Source organism: Lingula anatina, chromosome 1 (assembly GCF_051362555.1).
Source record: "Lingula anatina isolate TDL-2025a chromosome 1, LinAna3.0, whole genome shotgun sequence".
NCBI classification, from domain to species: Eukaryota; Metazoa; Brachiopoda; class Lingulata; order Lingulida; family Lingulidae; genus Lingula; species Lingula anatina.
The window spans coordinates 53,599,133-53,622,622 of NC_141767.1; the positions used below are offsets into that span (position 1 = coordinate 53,599,133).

Sequence of the window (23,490 nt, forward strand, 5' to 3'; positions counted from 1 at the left end):
GAAGGACCAACTGACAAACAAGACAATATAGCACTACATTATCTGCCCTTATTGGAAATTAGTTACATTTTACCAATAAACACTTCTGACTTCAAAGAAGGCAAATTCTAGAAATAATACTTGCATTTTTTTATCGATTTTAAAAAAATCACATTAGCAACCTAATTTGAGTGTTTGAGTGCTTGAAGACTTCAGTGCTGTAAGAGAAGATGGATGTTCCACATACTTTACACTATATATTATACAAATTTATTATATAAAAATTTTCCATTTAAATAAATTGTGCTAAGTTAATATGTTCCATGTGTTGTTTTGTTGTAATTTACCACTTCTTATTTTGTTGTTTTTATTGCTTACTTTTCATATCATATCATATCATATCATATCATATCATACAAAACTAAATCCAAAGTGAAGCCATGTCACCATATAATCCAATTGTAAAATCATGTCCACCTTTTAGGCTGAAATGCTTAACACACCGTGAAAGTCTTTATACAGCAAACATTAAATCTTAGTGCTTCAGCTGTATCACTACATTTTTGAGAAATTGACAACTTAATGGCCTGGCTATTAAATAAGAGAGCCACCCCCAATCAACATCACCAACTGATCCACTTAAAGGTATCCTATCCCAGATTTTTGAAGCAAATTAAATTTTCCTTGGGAAAAAAGGAATTTTCTCTTCACAAACCATTGCTTAACCCATTTGTACACTATGCTTTATACCTTTTCTAATCTAATAATTTAGTTCTAAATGACTGGCCAGACATTTAGATTGTCATGTCTCTCTGTACATTTCAGAAAGAAATATCAACATCAGGTACTTTTTTTGAGGGGTTTTATTGCTATTAAGGTCTGAATTGGGATAGATAATAGCTTTTCGGGATTTATAGATAAAGAAAATATGACCTTGGGATATCTACAAATCAAAAGTGTACAGTATACCTTGTCAAGTTTCCTATAGCATAATGACATGATCATAACCTCTCAAAACATCAAAACCAGTACAGCATTATTGCTAATTAAGTCTAATTTGTCTGGTGTAAATGAATCAAAACAGTTATTTTGTGACAATGTTTTTCAGTTTTCTTATAATCACTGTAATCTCTAAATTTCACCCATTAAAATGAATTCTTCTACAACATTTTGGAGCAACAAAATGAAAACAAAAAAAAAACATGGCATCTAGGAAAGCTTGCTGCACAGTCAAACATCAAACAACCTTTTCATGGCATTTCCAAGAACATTATAATAGAAATTAGCATGAAAATAAAACATATGCAGTTATTTTCATTGCAAAAAAAGTTCCAATTATTTTCATTCCAATTTTCGCAGTTCACTTAGTTAAACAAAGCTCACCTAACACACTGGCTGTGATACTCATTTGTCCACTCTTTATGTATAATCAAATATAATGCACAACACTACAAAGGAAGTTGGTGCTGTTTGTTTAAAGACAGACTTTCTGTCTCAAGATATTAAAAAACATCTAAACATACGTAAGTGTAATAGAAATAAAGGAAGCAGATGAAGCTGAATCAGATTCACAAATCGCAGTACCTGCAAAAGCACATAACTTTTGTTTAATTCTGATGGATTTAAAAAATTGTAAAATATTTAATCTATGTTAGCTTGGATCATACTCAATTTTCACATATACACACAACATTTGTAAAAAGAAGGCATGCTTAGCCAGCTAATGCAAATTGGATTAAACATAAACTAAAATCAATCAATAGCTGCAATGTCTCAATATTAAGATAACTCGGTTATTTTCAGATCAATCAAAAAGCAATTTTATCATTATACATTACTGGAACATTACTTGTTAAAATCATTGATTTTTTTTGTTTGTTTGTTTTAGACTGTATCAGCATGCTAGCTCTGGTGCCAATTAATGACTCCACTGTTAATGAACTTTCATATATAATCAACAAACATTTTTTTTCCAGTTTTCTAAATTATGCATTTGCCCAGACACAATATTAAGGCGATTTTAGGTGGTCACAAAACATACACATGAAAGATAGGTTAACCCAGATGACATATGCAGAAAAATAGGGTTTTAGTGAGCAATATAAATAAATTAATAATCAACTTGCTGTTTTAAATCTGGTTTTCTGAAATCTGTGTATGTGGCTCTCAAATCTGTATTTGTGGCTAAAAAAGTTGTTATATCTGTTTCAAGTAATCAAATTACTTCCAATGCTCAATTATTTCATTTTTACCAGAAGGAAATATGCAAAGGATGCATGTAACTGCTAGCTTGGCATAACCCCAAGTGAAGAGAAAGTGGTCCAAAATATAGTATAAGAAGGATATCTATGAGTTTGGAATACTAGTGATACTACATAAGTTTTAAAAATTGCTGCAGAATCCAGCAAATAAATGAAGTAAAAATTGAAGTCTCTTTATAATGTGTTAAGAACAGGTCTGATGTAAACTGGGCTAACTGACATTATCTAAAAGTTAAAAAGAAACCCTACACATTCCAATACCTCTATTTCAGTCACTATCCATAAACCTTAACTAAGCCAACTAAGCTTCTTTTTCACAGCTTCTGACACATGAAAATGTTTTGATGGGAGGGGAGGCAGAAAACATTGAGTACACTTAAACACCGCCAGGTTTGCTACCATTTAAGATAGGGAGCATATCTGTCCTGCTAAAGGTAATGTAGGTTAGACATAACGGCTGACAAAATATGTCAGGCATATGAAAATAAAAAGAGACCCCATAGCTCCCCACAGTGCCCGGGAATTCTACGATCAGTGTTAAGTGGTTGTCTGATAACCTCTGCCTGGTTTTGATCAGACCAGTGATTTCGATATTGATTTTTATAAATAACATGTTTAATTTGCATTTCATTTTTTTTTTTTTTGCAGAAAATTACCCCCAAATACTGATTCAAATTTAAAAATTGGCATCTCCTTTGAAAAAATATATGCAGCCTTTTATTATCTTTCTAAAATGAAACTTTTTTGACAATTTTGTGATACTGCAAGTTAGTGTTTGTGGTGACTCACCCCTATCACCCCTCTTCTCCTGTGTCTGTCCCGCCACCACCATTTCCTGTGTACTCTTGCTGTCACCAGGGTAGGAGGTGTGACATTGTACACTGCACCACTGTCACCACTATCACTATCTACATTATTACTGCTACTGTTAAGTAACATCATAACCCCATATATCACCATCACCCAGCTGTCGACAGAATGAAGATCACCAGTGTCAAGTCCTCCCCCATATTTTCCTTTCCGACTTCTCACGTTTCACTAGTGACTGATGGATGTCTACTACAATGTACAGTACTCCCAGTGGTGATTCATTCACAGGGAAGTTTCCATATACCAAGTGTGTAGAATACAAATTCCAGTGCAGTCATATCTCTCTTCTCCACCAACTGCTCCCTGTTAATCTTTGCACATGCCTCAGTAAAGAATCTGACTTATAACACCAGGAAGATATTTCTTTACAAATACATTAATGCTCTTTACCCACTTGTTTATACCTATGAACTACCTCATCTGATCTTCTCGAACTCTCGATCCTTACTCTATGTCTCAGTGCACTGAGTTAACCAGTAAAGCAGCAGTTTTGGCACTGAACTGAACCTAGGCCCCTTAACACTACACTGCAGAGCAGCCAAGAGAGAAAACACATGTTAGGAAATTAACCACAAAAAATGCAACAATCAAAATATGAAACCACCTCAGTTGTAACCACACTGTATTTATTTACTTTTCAAATTAAAAAAAGCTCCTTAAAAGTTTTACATTTAATATTCAAAAAACAAAAGAATTTAATTGTAAGATATCTAGGTTTTCTTCATCATGATTGGCATGTATTGCATTTCCTTGAGGTTGTGATCACAAACAAAACATATTCTTTCCCATCTTGACTGAATTTTATTTTACATCTTGACTGAATTTTGTGGTGATTAAGTGGTTCAATTTAACCATAAAACTACACTAAACATTGAACATCATAAGATGAAATTGAGTTATGCCACTAGCTTTAAGGAAAAAGATTAAAAATATTAGGTTATGCTCCTTGATAAATAAATGTAACAGTGGATCCAAAAATGCCATTAGTACATTTTAACATATAAAAACAAGTTACGTGTAGTATGCCTGATGTTTTAACAGTACTTGTAAAATGCTTTTTCTCTTAAGAATATCTGGAATACATTAATCAAATGTCAAGCAATCATCAGGTGTCAAGCAATTCCATATTGAAAAAGTACAATGGGAACAGAAGCAAGAAACTGTACATTTGTAGCTGTGTCTGTATTTTAATCTTCCCATTACAGCCAACTCCAGCTGGGTCTTTGCACAGAACTGCACATGCCATCAAGATCCCCTTACCTCGCAGTTTATTTAAAATGAAACAGCACAGACAAATGCTTCTGAATTTTTCTTTGAATTCAACGGAGACAATTGTATATTGCATATGCAAAAATTAAGCCTGGATATTATAGACAATGCAGTTGCAAAGAAACAGGAAGTAGCAAATAAACAGCATCCTTTAGAGGCCAAGTGGAAATTATGAATCATATCATTTGAGAAAGAAAGGGATGAATAGAATATGCCCTTCTGTAAGCGATATCACTGGAAATACGGTATTCAACCAATGCAAGTCACATAACTGGAATTTTCATTTTATAAAAATTACAAAAAAAAATCTATTTATTAACATAAAGACATGTAACTAAAACGATCCAAGTTAGCACAAAAACATGTTCTGAATCATAAAGTAACTTCTTCTGCATTTGTGCATTCCTTTCAATATATCCAATAAAAAAGGGAAAGCATTCATACATGATAATGCTGACAATGTTTGTGTGCATTCACCCCTGTTTTCTCTTCCTTAACCTTTTCTCATAATTCAAACATGAATCACTGCAACTTCAAATCTAATTCCACTTCAAGCTGGAAGCTGTTTAAAGGTCACCAGTTTGTAGTATCTGCATCAGCATTAATAGCAGGAAATTGAGGGCATAATTACCCACTTGTTTTGCCAGTGGATTGTCAGTCCAATGAAAACTTCAAATTATAAAATAATTCAACCTTCTGAGACAACAAAAAGCTCTACAAAACACCTATTGCAATCATTATGTGATGTTATCTTGACACCAAAGAAAATGTCACTTAATTAAACTACAGGAGAAAACAGAAACCTAAAATGTGTACCACAAAACCAAAATGACAATGTCTCAAGAACATAAAGTCAAAATGAACAAGCATACATTAAAAAAAACTGAAATGGGTCCCTGTAGAAACAAACTGTTACAATGTCCATCTTGAAGTCTCAAATGATATTTGTACAAAGAAAGGTGAATATAAGCAATCAACTTATGATGTTACATTACGACCTTTGAAAGCGATATAATAATTAGCATCAGTGACGTCTGGTTATTTGCACTGTATCCAGTATAACAAACTTTTTAGACAATCTCCACTGCACTGACTGTATACTGCCAAAACATATTTGGATGGAAAACTAGATACAATTTGTTATGACATACCTTTTTATACTGTTCATGGGCACTCTCCACATCATTATCTTGGTTAGTTTTCTTTCTGGTATCTACATTCTACAAAAAAAAAATATCAAACAATGAAATAAAACGGTAGAGTATCAAATACAATTGGTAAAATATTTTGGTTTAGTGCATTAGAAAGCAGAAGTAACTGCTGCGTGATTTGTAACTGCCATCAACAAAAAGATGTAGGAAACAATGTTCAGAAATGAACGATTACTGAGATTACAAAAAGTCAGTAGACTCTGAAAAGAGATGTACTTACACAAAGCTAACAGAAAAAAAGAAACCCAAACAATTTTTTTGAAACATGAAATGTTCATTGAAGCATGGGCACACTGTGCGTTGGAATTTTAATAGGTGATAAAGACGTCAGTTAGTCTCACTGTTACTGATACCACACAATTCAACTGAAATGCAAGTTTTTTTAAGTGTTTTGCTATGTAAAACAGAGCAATAACCACTCAGCTATGATAGACAGCTGGTGTTGGTTTAACAGGACTTATTTATCCTTGCTTAAAGGTATATCCCATGTAGGATTTTAAACACATTCTAAGTGCATGGATCTTGTCAAACTTATCGGAGGGCAATTTAAATTTTGGAAACATGAAATGACAGATAAATGACCTTTATTAATACCACAAAAAAATAATCATATTCATCGTTCTCCCTCCCAACCTCACTAGTCAGCCATCTTAACAGAGTTTGAAAATAGTGCGGGCCACGGTACAGGAGTCTTTGGAAGTTGACTCAATAAAATGAATAGTGTATCTAGAAAACCTCCAAAACTAGACTGCAGAGCTGGCAAACTAAGACATTTAACAGAAAAATGTCATTCCCATTGTTCCATTTTAACACAAACTGGGGCATTCCAGGAAACAGAAAAAAATTAAAATCTGCAATGTTTAACAGTGACTGACTTCATGAACAGTGTATATTTCCCTTTCAAAATTTGACAGCTTCTCTTACACAATAGTTCTCAATCTAAAGCATGCATCCAGGTGCAGCACTTAATTTTGCATTTTTCTGAAACTATGATATTCAAATAGATCACTCCTAGTAATCTAAAACAAGATGGGACTTTTGGACAATTTCAACATGAAAAAAATTCCCGTCACACAGAACAGTAAAAAGGAGACACATAGGCCATTCACATTAGAACGTTAGCCGCGGTCGAGTTTACTCCGATTAAACCACGGTCAACCAAACTGCGTCCAAACCACGTTCACACCAACACCAGCAGCGATCAGTAGCGGTAGAATCTCAGCAAGCGTACTTCCTGTCAACCATGCGCTTTTACTAGAATCTGTGCAACATGGCAGGAGCTCAAATGACGATACACTTGTGCACGTGTGCTTCATATGTAGACATCCAGTCTTGACCACTGTCAGGAATTTACTACGATCATACCCACCTCCCGATCTGGGTTCATTTCAACCGCGGTCAGGGCTACGTCATCCGTTCACATTAGAAAAGTTAACCGAGATAGGACCGAGGTCAGGCCTTGACCGTGGTCGAAAATGCTAGTGTGAATAGCCTAATAGTAAACAAGACTGCAAAACATCCCAATCACTTCTTTGAAAATTAACCAAACATGCTGAGTTTTTTGCCTTCTCTCACAAATAAATCCCTTTTAGTAAAAATTCAAAAGGAAAGAAAGATGACATGATAACTGGTTTTACAGTCACAAGCTATTATCATTTAAAGATGGCACTAACATCCTAGCTAAAATCATAACACACTGTTGTTTGTGTCACATATTAAAAACACAATCAACAAAACAGCAGACATATAAATGCTTCAATTTCTCGGGGCTCAACCCGTTACCTAATCAGACTAATTGAGCTTTGGGCAGTTCTAATCAATTTCAAGCCACAGTCTCTGTACACTGACAGTTAAATGTCAGTTCTCAATAGAATTAAAACAAAACCAATCAGACTGAAACTTGTGGCTGTTATCATTCTTAAAACTTAGCTTAGAGCTCTGGTTGATTCATGATTTTGCTAGAGGTAGGGCACAAGGATTAAAATATTCTCAATGTACTTTTCCATACATATTATAGATTTTTTGCCTACTGTATTTATTTTATTATTATTATTATTATTATTATTATTATTATCATTATTATTATTATTATTATTATTATTATAAGTGAGTGCATATGGTTTTGCTTCTTGCAAATTTTTTGTCATGAAAAGCAAAGGGGTAATTCACAAGCTAAGGAAAAGGATAAGCCTGCAGTATCCCCTACCCCACATATTGACACGTTAACAGATTTTTTTCTTTTGATCAGCAAGTAGTTTTTAAATTTTTTGCTGCATTAACAACAAAAAAAATACAATATCAGCAAATCAATTCTGCTATCTTGCTGTGCACTACTTTGTTTCAGTTAGATATGGACCATCAAGGCCTATCCAACTACCAGATGTGTTGCTGAAGGATGACCGGTAGCACAATCCTATCTATGGTGAATTCTGGATCATTCAGTGCTGCATCTGGTAGTTGGGTAGGCCTGGACCATGTAATCATGTAATCACCTTTGTGACAGCATTTCTAGTTAAACAGTTAAACTATGAAGGCCAGTGTATCCAAATAAAGCACCTGATTTTAGTGACTATCTCCCTAGTTTTCTCTCAACATTTCCAAGAATGCCACTTCTGGGTCCCAGAGAGGCATATACTTTAAAGAAAAAACATCTTAAGGTTTTTGATTTAAGAATTGCATTTTGAACATATTATTTTAACCATAGCAGGAGTTACAGTGCCTTGGAGTAAAGATGTCGGGGAATAAACATGCTAAAGCATAATGGTGCATGGACTTACTAGTATAATGATGCAGAGGCATTTGTGCAGGTGAGTAGCGGTGTAGGGAGTAACACAGAGGAGGAATAACAGCCTGGGGACTTAAAGGGACGTAAGAGGGATTGTGCACAGTTTCAGGAAAACTTCTCTGTACCATGTGACTTGTTTGCCAGACAGATAAACGCAGACAGAATAAGTAATAAGCCTGTACAGTACAGTAAGTAGGTGGAGTTGCTTGCTGTGAGAAGAGGAAGAAATGTTGAGATAATTTTGCATGGTTTTCTGTTCACAGTTCACTGTTTACAGTTCATCACAGAAGTCCAGCACAATTTTTTGCACCAATAGACATCCATGCATTTTGCTGTAGAGTGCAGTGCCTGGGAGAGATTATCTGTGTTTTAAGTTCAATGCCTAGATCTGTGTTATGTAATGCTGTATGTCTTGTATGCAATTAGTTTTCCAAATTAACACATAAATGGTATTGTTCAGATGCAGAGGAAATAGGTTCTGGTCCATAATTTGCCACAAAATGACCAAGTTCATTTGTCATTGACTTCATGTTGTCACTGTAGGCCATCAGGAGTACTGCTACATCTGGATATGCTTGTCTTTTTTTCAAGTGGGAAGATCGACTGTTGATAGATGTTGCATCAGTACATCAGTTTGTGTGACAGGTACAGCAATCAAGACCTGAACTGGTTAAAGGCATGCGCAGCGTTTGTATATACTAGTAGGTTGGATCATTTATTTCAGTTTGCCTACATTTCAATGGAGGTTTTGATCAAAATACGCCCACCCTATTCAGCAATTCTAAGTAATGTGTCTGTTGTCCCACACATTGCCATTGTAACTGAAAATGGTGTGCTAATACAAAACACCTCATACACCTCCTTGCTATGGTGAACAGATCAGATTAATATTGCTGGTAGAGATGGATTGTGCCTTTGATGAGACCATGCATGTACCCTCACCCTGACCATAAAGATGACTTGTGTTCCATGTGGACAGAGTAATGTATTCCTAAATCTGAATAAACGATTTGCAAGTTATTTGCTATCATTTGATACTTTGAGGGTGAGGTCATGGGATTAGAAATGGAATAAGAAGCTAGGACTTCTGCAATGTTCTAATGAGAGGCATGTGAATGTGTGAAGACCTTTTCAAATAATAAATTGATATCTATCTGGTACATACGATGGTTTTTACTCCTCCCTTCACTTTTGGAAAATGGCCATTTCTTTGTACAGGTAGTAATTACATTACTTAAGATAGCTTGTAATAGTTCCACAGCAAATGCCCAGGCTGTTTGAATATTGTATGCCACTGGAACTGACTTGATCATTGTGGGGCATCTACAACTAGGACTACTCCCCTGACCCCTTACTTTCAACAAGGATTTGCTGATGTACACCTGTGTAATATTCCAATTAATGGAAGGCATTGACAGATCCATTTAGGAACAATTCTAAGGGAAAAAAACATGGATAAGTGCTCGTACCCAAGTGCCAATTATGTGCCAGTCTCAGTCCTTAATAAATGTGAAAACGGTCGAAGAGGCCAAGGTATAATTATTTCTGGCTAAGAAAATAATATATCAAATATATTAAATATATCCCAAGGGCATATAGATGTTTTTGCCAAATGCATTTTTTCATTATTTTCACACTAAGTGGAACTCTCAGGCAGTTTATTGGTTTGGTTACATTTATGGTATGGTAATGAAAGTAGTGGCATTTTTCATTTATGTATCAACTCTTGTAGAAATGCTAGCAGTAAACTACACTACTTAGTCCTACAGATGTTCTTTTCCACTTCCCCATGGAGCTTATAAAAAAAACATTACTTTGCAGCAACCTAATAGTCTAAACTTTTGCTTAGTACTTATACCCATGTTTTATGACAGGAACTGTGACATTCAGTCAAATGATTTGTGGATTGAAGATGTCTTCATTTCCGGCATGATTTGTATTGTGATATCCAATCATGGAGCATTTTAGACATCAGATGACAATTTTTGGTGAATTTCCAACAGCATTATTGATTTAGAAAGGAGAAAAGTAGGAAGTAGAAATTAATCTGCTGAAACTGTTATAGTGATGTTGAAAGTAGTTCTGGGGTTGCTAATGTTGAAGAGTCATCAAACCTGAAAAATGTGGAAATAGACCTTTTTGCACAGTACATTATTTCTGTATTTCTTGAATTTTGGATAATGAACTTCATGAAAGTAACATGTTGTTTTGACACAGTTAATTAACCAATAAATAACTGCAGAAGAAGGTTTGCATTACTTTAAATTGCTCTTTTTACAAGCTTACATATTGTCATTTTCTTGTCTAGATTTAAAGAAATCTGACTTCATTTTGACACTGACTGCTATTTTAATATATTTTATGAAATATAAATATATTTTACTGTATAGTATTAGATATCACATTATCAGCACTTCTCATGAAAAACAAAGACACAAGAATTGTATTTAGTCTGGTGGGATTCCTGAATTTTTTAAAATAAGCACCTAAGACAACAAGATCATAGCATTTTTTTATGATACCCAGTCACATCATTAGGGTTTCTTTTTTTATGGTACCCAATGCAATCACATCTTAAGTCTTTATTTTGTTTGCCAATTTTGACTTCTCCGAACAACTATTCTCTGACTACAGGGTGCGATACCAGTCTGTTACAAAATGATGAAAAGCACTCTGTGATATTTCAAGCAATCAAAGGGAACATGTTCCTCACCAGACATACCCTTTGTATTTGTCAGTGGAGCGATTTCATACCTAGGTGCTGAGTAGCACATATCCCTATCTATGCTACGTAATGCAAGTCAAGCGTCTTAAGCGTAGACTTAGATTTACTCCAGATTCCACACAGAGCGTTTTCACAGAGTCCCCCACAATTATCCCCTCTAATGCTGATCAATCCACTGTTTAAGGAGCAGATGGGGGTGGGGCAGTCACATTTTCCCCGACTGTTAAAGTGCACCAATCCCACAGGGCCCCACAGTGTGATTTTGGATAGGATTTCAGGGGGCTTTGACATTAGAGGGTAGTAAATAAGAATCATGTAACATTTCCCCAGATTTCAGCTGGTGGTAAATGTTTAGGAGGTGTCACTATCTCTCTGATCATCTAGATGCCTCTTTTTACCTAGTGAGTTGAAATCTATTTTTGTGTTAAATTGTTTTCTATTAAAGTATTTCTCCTAAAATTTGAGTTTTGTGATGCTGTTCTATTGACCTTAACACTGCCCTAAAGCAGCAGTGATTATATGGCTCAGTTATGCCACTTCATGCTGGAAAAGTATGTATAATTCACTTCTGATTAATGGCTAAATATGTCTACATAGAATAACAAAATTCCATATTTCTTGTCTCAAGAGCTTGTGAAGTTCACCAGCCAAGCTTTGATCAGGATATAATCTTCACATAATATGGCAGCCAGCATGCCTGATGTAATTCTCCTGCTTCTGACACAAAATCAATATAGAAGACTGAGAAAATGTTGATTTAGTTTGCTCCTATATCATGTTTTATGTGCAAGCTGTCTGGGTGTCCAAAATCAGTGTTATTGATGCATATGGTCATGTTGCATTTTAATGACAGAAGACCACTCGTGATTTTCCTGCTGCTAGGATATTAAATAAAAACAAGCATTTAGTGATGGAGGTGATTATTGTTTCAATCAAAAGACATGGATGTCCTGTTTTATGATTGCATTAGGTCTAAATGAACATCACATTTTGAGCAATTTGCTATTTTATCTAAAGAATTTGAAATCTATTTGAAAATCTATATTAGCTAGGAGGGCAAATAGTAATTATGACTTAGCACTTAGACAATGTTTTATGGCAACAATTGCAGGTTGCTATACCCTACAGATGTTCTTTTTTGATTTTAAAGAAATTACTGTATATTTCACTTTGTTCTTCAGCAGTGGTTCTGGTATGCAGTTCATGCCACTTTTTATTTATCTTTTTTATTTATTTATTTTACACAGAATTGGTGTAACCAAAAAAAAGTGGGGAAGTTGGCTCCAGAGGCCCTTGAAAATTTAGGTTAGCCTACTGTTAGGGCCTAAACCTTGTCACTATACTGTCTACCAAAGGCAAGTTGAGTGATAATGTCAAATCTATGCAACACTACAGAGAAATGTATTTATTGTCGTTTAACAGGTCAACGATCACGTGTCTTAGGAGGAAGGTCATTTGGGAGTAATACAGGGGGTGCTGTATTCAAAAGGTGAGCAGATCACGTGAGGAAAAGAAACGATCATTCGAAGTCGATCTACCCTGCTGTACGGACACTTCAGTTTATTTCTAATAAAAGTTTTTGTATATATATATTAGTATTTAAAGATAAGGGTTTTCTTATGCATTGTAAAATTATCAGATTTATATAAGTACGAACTGTATCAGAATTGGAATTGGACTGTGCGGGAGATCTTACTGGTGATGGAGCAAACATTTTTATGTAATATTGTATCGTCTGTACACAGGCAGAGGCACATCGACTCATTGCTATTTATACATAAATGATTTGATGTTTGAAGATGAAGTGGTTTTGTTCGTTGAGAGTGATAAGACGATAAATAATTTATATACGTTTAAGTGTCGGCAAATTAGAATATAACTGCAGAGAATGGGTGTGGGACACATTGACATGACTATACCCCCTCCTATTCAAGAAAAATGGCAGCAGTCAAACCAGGTGCTTATTTAACAAAAAATCTTAACTCTTCAGTTAAATAAACTCTGGTTGACTTAACAGTCTACTAGGCTAGTTTTTTTTTCTTCTTTTTTTTTTATTGCAATTGATCATGGCCCTAACTCATGAGCACAAGTTAATCTTCAAAATGGGGGGGGGGGGAGTATCACATATTCAGACTGAAGATAGCTAATGGTATCTTTTGGTCTTGAATAATCATTTATTGACAGTGGAATGAAGCAAAATGTAAACATTTGTTTCCAAACTTAATAGGATAGTAAACTTTAGAGGGTATTCGTAACAAGTGGATCTGTGGACTAAGGCCCCATTAAGAATAGGGGACTAACTAGTCCGAGGGTCAAATATGGTGACCCATTACAAAGCTTGCCATCTAATCCACTAATAGACACAGAATAGATACCCCATGGGGAAGTATTCAAGTGGGTTGGCCAAAATTGACTCTTGTACTAGTTAGCCCCCTTTTCTGAATGGGGCCTTACAAATCTGCAGATCAAATATGGTTGACCAACAGTATAACAGTGCCTGGGTGGTTATGTAATAGTGACAAACCCTGTAATTAAAGACATTACAATTCAACCCAAGGTGATGATAAAAATGTAGTGAATAGCCAGTGATATATATATATATATATATATATATATATATATATATATATATATATATATATATATATATATATATATATATTTCTTTTTTTTTTCCTCTCTTTAAGCCTGGTAGAGGGTAAAGAATCATCAGATTTGTAAAAACCCCAAGGGAGTTAGACATGAATTTTAGACATGAAAAAGGCAAATATTGGGAGTCTCCAGAGATGACATTAAAGAACCAGGGGTACAGATTATATATGTGTACAATAAAAAGGGTTTATCAGATATAATAAAAAATATATTATATACACTGAGTGAATAAAGAGAGTTCATATTGTTTCATAATGAGTGGACTGTGACAAGCAGCAGTTGTGCATTTTTCATTTTCAAACAAAGACTAAAATTTTTTGGCCCTCAAGCCAAAGTAAACTCCCAAAATAAAAGTACTAGTACACCGAGTGAGCCTTTTAATGCTCACTACTAAAATCAGCCAAATTGGGGTATAAGTATGCTTAGCACCTGTGCTATATTTCATTGGCACATAAGGGACAAAGAAAACCAAGATATGTTGTTACTCAGCTCACATAATATTTTAAGCGTACTGTATGTGAAAGAGACAAAATGTCAAGGTTATCATTAAACTCATTGTACAATGTCTCTAAAAATCCCTCATCACAAAACCAACTCATTAACATGACTGATTACTGTTTGTAGTTCATTTGTCAAAAAAAAAAAGATGGATTTTAAAATCTAATTTACAATATGTAATAAACATTAAGATGCTCAATGGATCTGAAAACTGAAAGCAAATCAAATCAAATCAATGTTAAAGAAACATTTTTGCAAAAAGATTTTTGCCACAAAACCCGACCAAATGCAACAATATAGTTTCAAATGCTATAATTTAGAGAAATACCAAAGGGCATTATTTCATATTTCCCGAAAAATTATATTTGAACGCATTTTTCTACCCTCATTCTGTGTTATTTTTATCCTTTTGCAGTCTCATTTTAATTAGTTTGCCATTACACATGCAGTTATACATCCATACAGTGAGAGTGATGATTATATAATCCGTTCACAGTACTATATCATTTATGTGTCTTTTATGTACTGCAGGCCTCATAAACGACAATTGCCGTTTCCGAGCACGAGCCTCAGATTTCCTAGCACAAATACCAATATTAACGAGCCCCACCTCAGAGTAACAAGCACAACGTAAAGTTACCGAGCACAAACTTAGCGTTTCCAAGCACTATCAATTTGTCCAGCTTCCAACGGGGCCCACGGCTGCTTACATATGGGTTCTTTTTATCAACTCAGGACTATTTTCAAGATGGCGGAAGTTAAAGAGACATAACGGTTGAACTTTCAGAGATTTTTGGATGCAAACAAGTAATAGTATCTCCCCTTTCTGTCTCTTTGGCAAAAGATAAAGGATTTTTAACGTCCACGCCACGACCAAATAAAGTGGCTAGATCATTACTAACAGATTTTGAATTGTCAGGAGAATTGTTGGGATCATTCTAAGCACATGGACTGCATGTGTGAGCGCCTATATAATGATGCTATGCATATGATAAATATGACGCAAATAAAAAATGATTCATCGATTATTTTCACCAACTCAGAAATATCTGTTTCCATGTATCAATATTTTAACTTGAGCAAAATAAACGTACAATATATAAAAATTCTCTAAACAAACCAAACAACTGCATTAGTATATTCCACTATCCTTACCGCAGCAATGCATTCTCGACAACCTTCGGCTCATACGGAACAAACCGAACGGGTAGATAAGCTTGGAAACGCTAAGTTTGTGCTTGGTCACTTTACGTTGTGCTTGTTAATCTGAGGTGGGGCTCGTTAATATTGGCGTTTAAGCTCGGGAATCTGAGGCACGTGCTAGGAAACGCCTAATCCGTTTTTGAGGCCTGGTACTGGAGGGATGGATGAATAGGTCAATTTACAACAAGGAATTATTTTAGTTTATGACTTGGTATTTTGACTTAAGTTAAGCCATATAAGAAACTAGTGGAACTGGTATATATATATATTTTACCAGGAATTCACCCACCCTTTATACGTAACATTAACTTAGGATATCTTATATTGGATCTTACTGTTAATTCAGTTGTTAAGCTGAACAGGCTATTAAAATTGATTGAATTTGAAAAATGAAACCTTGAAAATATTGCTTTTTTATGAACACCATTTATGAAAGGCTTTCTAAATCAATGCATATATGGAGTAACTATTCTATAAATGTCAAGGAAGATAAGAGCACTGACTTAATGCAAGTATTCGTTTACTGTGCAGTACTTCACTGCTCTAAGAAGACTGTCACAAAGTCTTCCATATAACAGATCATATTTCTGAATTTCACAACTAGTATAGCAGCATTGTGTTCATTGCTACTGCACGTATACTGTATTGATTTTTGTATACAACAATAAGCTGACAGTAAGACAAATAAGAGACACTAAAGATAAACTTATCCTCACAGAATCAGAGGGATTGTGGAGGTGAATTTTGTTAAGTATCCTTCACCAATAATGCATCTAGCTTGGGTCTGGGAAAGAGATGCACCTTGACAAGATAATCACAAAACCACTGTTACCAAACGGTAACTAAAATCTGGCCACTTTTTTGATAATTTTTTTCTAAACTACAGTTCCACATGACATCTCAGATAAGGAAATATCTGCATTTTTGTGTCAGTGTGATATTTTCAGTTCTAAAGTTTAATATTGTGCAGCTCAGGAAGAGCACTGCAAAATAATAAGTCAACATTATCACCTCAGAGCTACCAATGTGGGTCAGGTTTTATCAGTAAAAAAAAAAAAAGACTTATTTTCCAAGTGAGAGTTAAATCTTTGCTGCAAAATGTCTAAGGCTACATTCAAAACGGTGGACTAACAGATCCGCGGGTCAAATATGGCAAACCAGTTAAAACCTTACTGCATTATTCCCTAGTCTATAGACGCTGAATGGATTCCCCCTGCAGGGATTATGCAACAAGCATTCAAGTGGGTCAGCCAAATTTGACCCAAGGATCTGTTAGTCCTCTGCTGTGAATGCTGCCTAATAAGAAATCTCTTTATTACAAGTTACTTAATGGTCATTTCAAAAGTATGAAACCTTCCCAAATCTTTAAATGATTTTAAAGGCAAATTAGGCTTGGAAGTTGGAGGCTGAGTCTAGTCTCTTATGTGCATAGATTAATGGTTCCTTGTGCATACAGTATGATAATTAATTAGCTACCTGTATGTCTTTCACGAAGATCAAAATTCAGTTTCACATAAATATCATAACTATTTGCATGACAACATTCTCTCCCCTGAATTGGTTTATATCGTTGACAGATCATCTTTATCTCCAATAAGATATGGTCTAAAGTTTTTCCTTTTATTTGGTTAAATAAATTAACAAGTATAAAGGACATGAATGAACTCAAAATCACCCCTCTCATCTGACCCTAAGACCTAAGGCACCTGATACACAAATGCATGGAGTTTGATATATTGTGACTTAATTAACAATCAATAACACACAAGATTTTGTCAAGGGTATCTTACCATATTTACTTTATTCATACCTGCTCAGTTTATTTTCCATGTGACATATGTATTACTTTGGAAACAGTCCATAAAAAGGGGGCAGCACAGAGCATAAGTGTAAGAAAAAAATTATCTAAAAAATCTGACAGCTATAATGCACATTCCATGATAGATGCAAATACAACCAAATTCCTGAATATCACATCTCTGGGCACTACGCATGTTGGCTAGATTATTAACTGGCTCAGTGCTAATGATGGAAGGTTTAAATAAAATTGTTTTCCGAAGCATTTCATCCCTAGGCACCTGTCATAGATGGCTAGATATGTTAATTGGGAAAGTGGGTATGGCTCAGAAGATGAGTTTACTGCAAATAAATGAGATACATTTGTTACTTCCCAATACAGGCATTCAATAGCATGGTGAATTGAATCAGTCTCTGTTCATATCTCCCAGTCCCACCTGTAATTAAAAAGTCTGCACATAAGTTCAATATCAATCCAACAACACAGCGTTGGGTCCCTTCACTGGAGATTAGCTGAAATAAAAGATCATCCCTTAGGCCGCATTCACATCGAGTTGAGCCATGGCTCTACTCGATGTGAATGCGGCCTTACAGCAACCAATCTCAGCTTCTAAATCCTCTATGTATACCACATGTGACCATGAAATCATTTCTTTACACAGGTGTAACTGGTAAATTTTTAGTCCTAATATATATTGTGCAAATTGTATCACAAAAGCTTAATTATCATAGTAATGTAGATGTTGACCTACAGATGGGGCTATGTGTCTCTCTTACTCCAGTGTAAATTGTAAGTTTAGAAAAAGGTAGTCATTACGTCATTAAACTTGGTAATAAATTACTTAGTCTCCAAGGTGCAGAATAAAACAAGTGCCCCTGTAAGATTCTGGTCTCTGCCTAGTACTCTCTACCTTTCAACATCTTTGTTATATTTTTACAATTTTATTCCTTGTTTCCTTAATTGTCTATTCAAAATTTTCAAAGTACTTTAAAGCACACTTAACACTTTTCTGCTACTTCATTAAAAAGAAACTGAACTCAACATGTATATCTTACCTCCAGTTTTAGCATGATCCACATATTTCTACACCACTGTCTATAATCTGATCCAAGGCTTTGCATTTTATTGAGAAAGTCCTTCATCTCAGAGCTAGCGAGGAGATCATTCTCAAAGTCTGCACTGCACACATTCACCCAGGACTCTATGATTTTCATCACTGCTTTGTGTTGCAGTGGTACCTCCATGCCACCAAAGTAATGGTGACTGGAATATACGGAATGAAAACTAACATCAGAGCGTAAAGACGTGACAGAAGCAGAGGAAATGCACAACATGGGTGTTCGAGGTAGACCAAGCTGGCTTTGCATGGGCGAAGTAGCTGCATGGCTGAGGTGATGATGATGATGATGATTACGGTGATGATAAAGATGATTTGATGGATAGGGGGATGGCAATGGCTGATGAGAAGATTGATGTTTAACCTGTAGATGAGCATTCATTGCTTTAACCTCTGCATGCCTCTTGACAGCATGAATTCTTGCAATGCCTACAGATTGAGTATCTCCAATAGTTAAAGCACGGTGTGAGTGACAAGGCTCTGTGTCTGAACTGGTGCAAGTTGCGTCTTCCAAAACAAACACAGGACGAGACTTAACTTGGCTCTGTTTAACAAGTTTTTTATCAGATTCTTTTACTTCTTTCATCTTTTCTGCTTCTTGAGTCTTTGTTTCTAGAGAGCCTGAACATCTTATATTGTGGTCACTCATTGTAGCAGCCACTGAGTGTCCATCTTTATTGGTCAGTTCTCTCATATCTGGTACAGAGTTGGACCTAGAAGGCATAGGAGACACTTGCGGTGTATCTAACACAAATGTTGGCAAATTTATAAGCTCCCTTTGGAATGCAAGTATGTCGTAATTTTGAGCCTTTTCCTCTGGACTATTTTGGGGTGGGCTTGAATTGGAATGCAGATTGGCAACAGACTTCGATATGCTTTTCTTTGAACTCCTATGGAATATCCTCCGACTGGAACTTATTTTACCCTCCTCCTTACCATTGCTGTCAGATTTATCATGGTACAAATCTAAATCACTGATCTGAGGCGAGGGTGTCATGGCTATCTGCAGCTCCAATGGAGCAGGAAAAACCACATTCCTAGCCAGCGTTTTGACAGCAGCATTAGTTGTTGACCCTGACGCCATTACAGGGGATTCCACCCAATCAGGTGGTCCAAAATCATCCCCGTCAAATTTATGATTCTGTCCATTACAGTTCCCATAAGTAAGCCTTCTTTTCTTGTGGTAACTTTCCTTCATGGCATCTTCATCATTCTCCTGGTCCTTAAGGTCTGGCAGCTTTCTTCTTACAAGGCTTCCAAACATCTTGTGGTATAACAAACGAATAACTATCACAGGGTGAATCAGCAGGGGCATGGCAGAGTAGAAGAGTTCTCGGAATGGCTTGTGATATAACTGCAGCAGATATTCCTCAGAATCCGTGGGTCTGGATGTCTTAGAAGTTGTTGGCTTTGTGGCAGTTTTGGACTGTGCAACCTCTGGAGACACTTGTAAGGTCTGATTGGGCACACCACACAAGGTGGACAGCAAATAATTGTGTTCCTCTTCTACAGCATCCTGTAAAGATAATGTGTTGTCATGAAATATTATAGCTAAACTGGTTATACCAAAGACTTGTTCGCAAAAAGTAGAAATGTGAAGACACATGGCACCATCCAATCAATTATTTAAATCCATAATTGTTAAGCAGGATTTCTTGATGTATATTCATGACAATGTCAAGAGATATGTGTTTGAGGTGACACTGATACCAAAGGCAATATTCCTGATAAATTTATTCTGGTAACATGAAAGCTTCTCATTACCAATTATTTAATGGAGAAATCAAGAAATGGTACCCAAATGAACAACTCTTAGTTGGTTTGCCAGTGTAATGATTTGAAGGAATTGATTGAAAACGAAAAAGCCCCTTTCAGGAAACGGAGAGACAGGCAGGAGAACAACCCAATTCAAATATTCCTAAGCTTAATATTATTGCATAGGGAGAGGGAGGGTTGCAAAAAGTCCATGTAGTCTTAGAACAGGATAATATAGAAATATTAAACCAGTGTACAACAGCTGATAAGATAGTTGGTATCTAGTCCACCTTGTAATAGAAACCAAAGATATGGGCAGATAATCCAACACAGATATCCAATGCTACATTATGCAAGTTCTTTATCAAAATCAATAAACAACTATCTAAAATAATGTAGCAATTGAGCTCTGATACCACAGCAGGGCTTGGGGCAATGCACAACCAAATGCCACTTCTGTGTCTTATAAAGGGAAATTGCCTTAGGTTTAAAGTAATGATTTTCTTTATGTTACATTAAAGCATTTGGCATGAGGAAAAAAGGAGCATGAACACTGCAAGAATAATTCTTTGTGCTTACATACATATTACATATCTTTAACAGAGTTAACCCAAAACAAATTTATCTAACTTAGCCTAAGACATATTTCACCCCCCCCCCCCACTGCAATTTATGTTAGAAGCAATGCTACCTTTATCCCCAAAATACATTATCTAACATATTCTAAGATATATTTCACCCCTCTCTGTAACTTGAATGAATTCTTACAATTGTTTCACTTTTATTTCTTTTCAACAGAGTTAACAAAAAAAAAAACATTACCTAAGACATATTTCATCTGCCACAACTTTTATTATAGAAGTAATGCTAGCTTATATTTCCAAATACATTATCTTACTTAGTCTATGGCATATTTCATCCCCCACTGTAACTTATATTAGAAGTAATCCTAACACACTTGGCATTTCCAGAGTTCTTAGAAATCAAGGTGCAGTTCAACATGTGCAGATTACATGGAAAATTCATTAATATCTACAGATTAATTTACACCCACTGATTGATTTGAGGATATACAGAACAGATTACTTATGTCATAATTATTCTATAACATATGCTCCCATGATTAATGACAATATATATATACACATGTCCTTGAAATAACACCTTCAATGATCTTTATCTTCTTACCCATGTTTTTGTTTAACGACAAATTAACTTTTGCCAGATTTGTAGTAAATGAAATACATTTATCATGCTCCTAAAATGAGTTTTATTACCTGTATGATTGCCATTACCAAACCCTCTGGTGAGCCTGCCTCAATGTATCCCTGGCCGTCTTTCTTAATCACTTTTCCAAGAGCCATCAACTCAATAAAACTGTCTTCTGGAGAGTGCACTTGGAGCAGAGGATTGGAGGCTTTGTCTTGGAATACTGAAAGGGAGGTATAACATTATTGCGAGGTTTCTCTTCAGGGGAAAAAAGAGAATAATGCTAGTGGAAACATTTCATAATAAAGTTTTTTTAAATATTTATTTATCAATTTTCTTTATTTTTGATAAGGGCCCCTCACAGAAAATAAAGTAAATTGATAAATGAATATATTAAGGGAAAAAGACATATCTGTATTTTTTCACACTGACATTGGGCAATGAGATGAAACCTTTATTAAAAAGTGTAATGAACACCCGTCTTCATGCAGTATCTAACACCAATTTGCCCCTTTTTCCTACTTCACAATTTCCAAGCCAGATATACCACGTATTTCATCTTCAATGCACAAAACTGTGAACAGCAAGGGATATCATGTTTGATGCACCTTGGAGAAGATGAGTCTATACTATCAATATATAACAGCACTTGGTTAATTCTAATAAAATCCCTCTAAATGTACACTGATACAATATTGGAAATTAATTTTTAAAAAGGTCACTTTTCAAACTTAAACACCTGAAATATTGTTGTAAAGGACATGTTTTTGTCCTATTATGAATAGTCATTTGTGAACTGATCTGCCCTCTCTTGACAGACAAATTTTCTTCAAATGAAAAAAGACTTAATAACCACAAGTACATCTTAACCTTCAACACATTGGGGAAAAATCCATCTGCAAGTCCATGCTCTGTAGGTGAATAATTTCCTGATTTAGACTTAATAGGCAATTTCCCTGCCAGATCTTCTCTCGTTTATTCTACTTTCACCAATCACACTATCCCCTGATTTCAAAAGAATCAATCAATTTATGTTGTTCAGTATTTACTGAAAATACCTATTTATTTCTGGTTCTTTTATTTTATTTCTCTTTAAAGTTATATTTATAGTATATAATGGCTAACTGTGTAGATCAATGGCAAAACTCTTTGTGACAATTCAAAGACAAAATAAGAGTAAGGATTATTACAGTAAGTTTCATAAAATAACCTCCTAAGGCCATATAGCATGACAACTACAGAAGAAATATAACAGCAAGACTTGCAAACACAGACAGCAGTAGGATATAGTGTGTATGTATGTGTGTGAATGTGTCTTATTTCATTGCTATATTTTGTATACACAATAAAGTAGAAAAATAGCAACAAAATTATAAAATAATATGACTTATGACTTTTTCATAGTGGAACTGGAAGGAAGGCAAGAAACCATAGTTAGGATTAAGATACAGCAAAAGCACACAGACATACCTAATTTAATATGGAGATACTGAAATACCCAATGACGTGTAAAAGGATCAATTGTGTCAGAGAAAAATATCTGATATATCTAAAGACACCCTTAAGATGTATATGTAATGAATATCTGATATATCTAAATACACCCTTAAGATGTATATGTAATGAAGATACACATTGCCTATAAACATATTGGGAAAAACTTTGTGGACATGTGCACTTGTGAACCTAATGTCAGACTAATATTCACACAACTCCTAGGATTCTGACCTTTAAATCAGAAATCAGGAATACAATAAAATTGCATGACTGTTTCATCAAAGAGTAAGAATACATATATTTATACAGGTCATCTTTCTGTGTTATAAGTTTGGAGTTTATATATATTTCTTAAGCCATAAGACCATGAGAGTAATATCCAGATATATCCAAATAGCTATGTAAAAAAGAACTTCCCCTAACTCAAATCACATGTCATTATTTAGGAAATTCAAAAAGAGTAGTGCAGTCAATGTAACTATTGTCTTTTAATTTTTTATCATAAAATATATAATATATAATATCAGTTTTATTAGGTATATCATCTGCAACACATATATACACACACACATACACACAAGCACACTATGTGTGCGTGTGTGTTTGTGTGTTTAGAGAGAGACCTGACAAATATAACACTGTGATATTTAGAGCTCATGAG

At 35.1% G+C, this 23,490-nt stretch overlaps 1 protein-coding gene across 7 annotated transcripts in view; it reads right to left on the minus strand.

Moving 5' to 3' along the window:
- Nucleotides 1-23,490, minus strand: part of LOC106171793 (1-phosphatidylinositol 4,5-bisphosphate phosphodiesterase epsilon-1) — a 90,576-nt gene that overhangs the window by 39,847 nt on the left and 27,239 nt on the right. For 6 of the 7 annotated variants that reach the window (XM_087002468.1, XM_013552657.2, XM_087002471.1 and 3 more), the window contains 3 exons: nucleotides 21,401-21,555; nucleotides 18,307-19,884; nucleotides 5,531-5,599 (listed from right to left, as the gene is read on the minus strand). In XM_087002468.1, the coding sequence (XP_086858594.1) occupies nucleotides 5,531-5,599; nucleotides 18,307-19,884; nucleotides 21,401-21,555 (1,802 nt within the window). The remainder of the gene's footprint in view (nucleotides 1-5,530; nucleotides 5,600-18,306; nucleotides 19,885-21,400; nucleotides 21,556-23,490) is intronic. The other variant, XM_087002469.1, reaches the window with a different exon arrangement.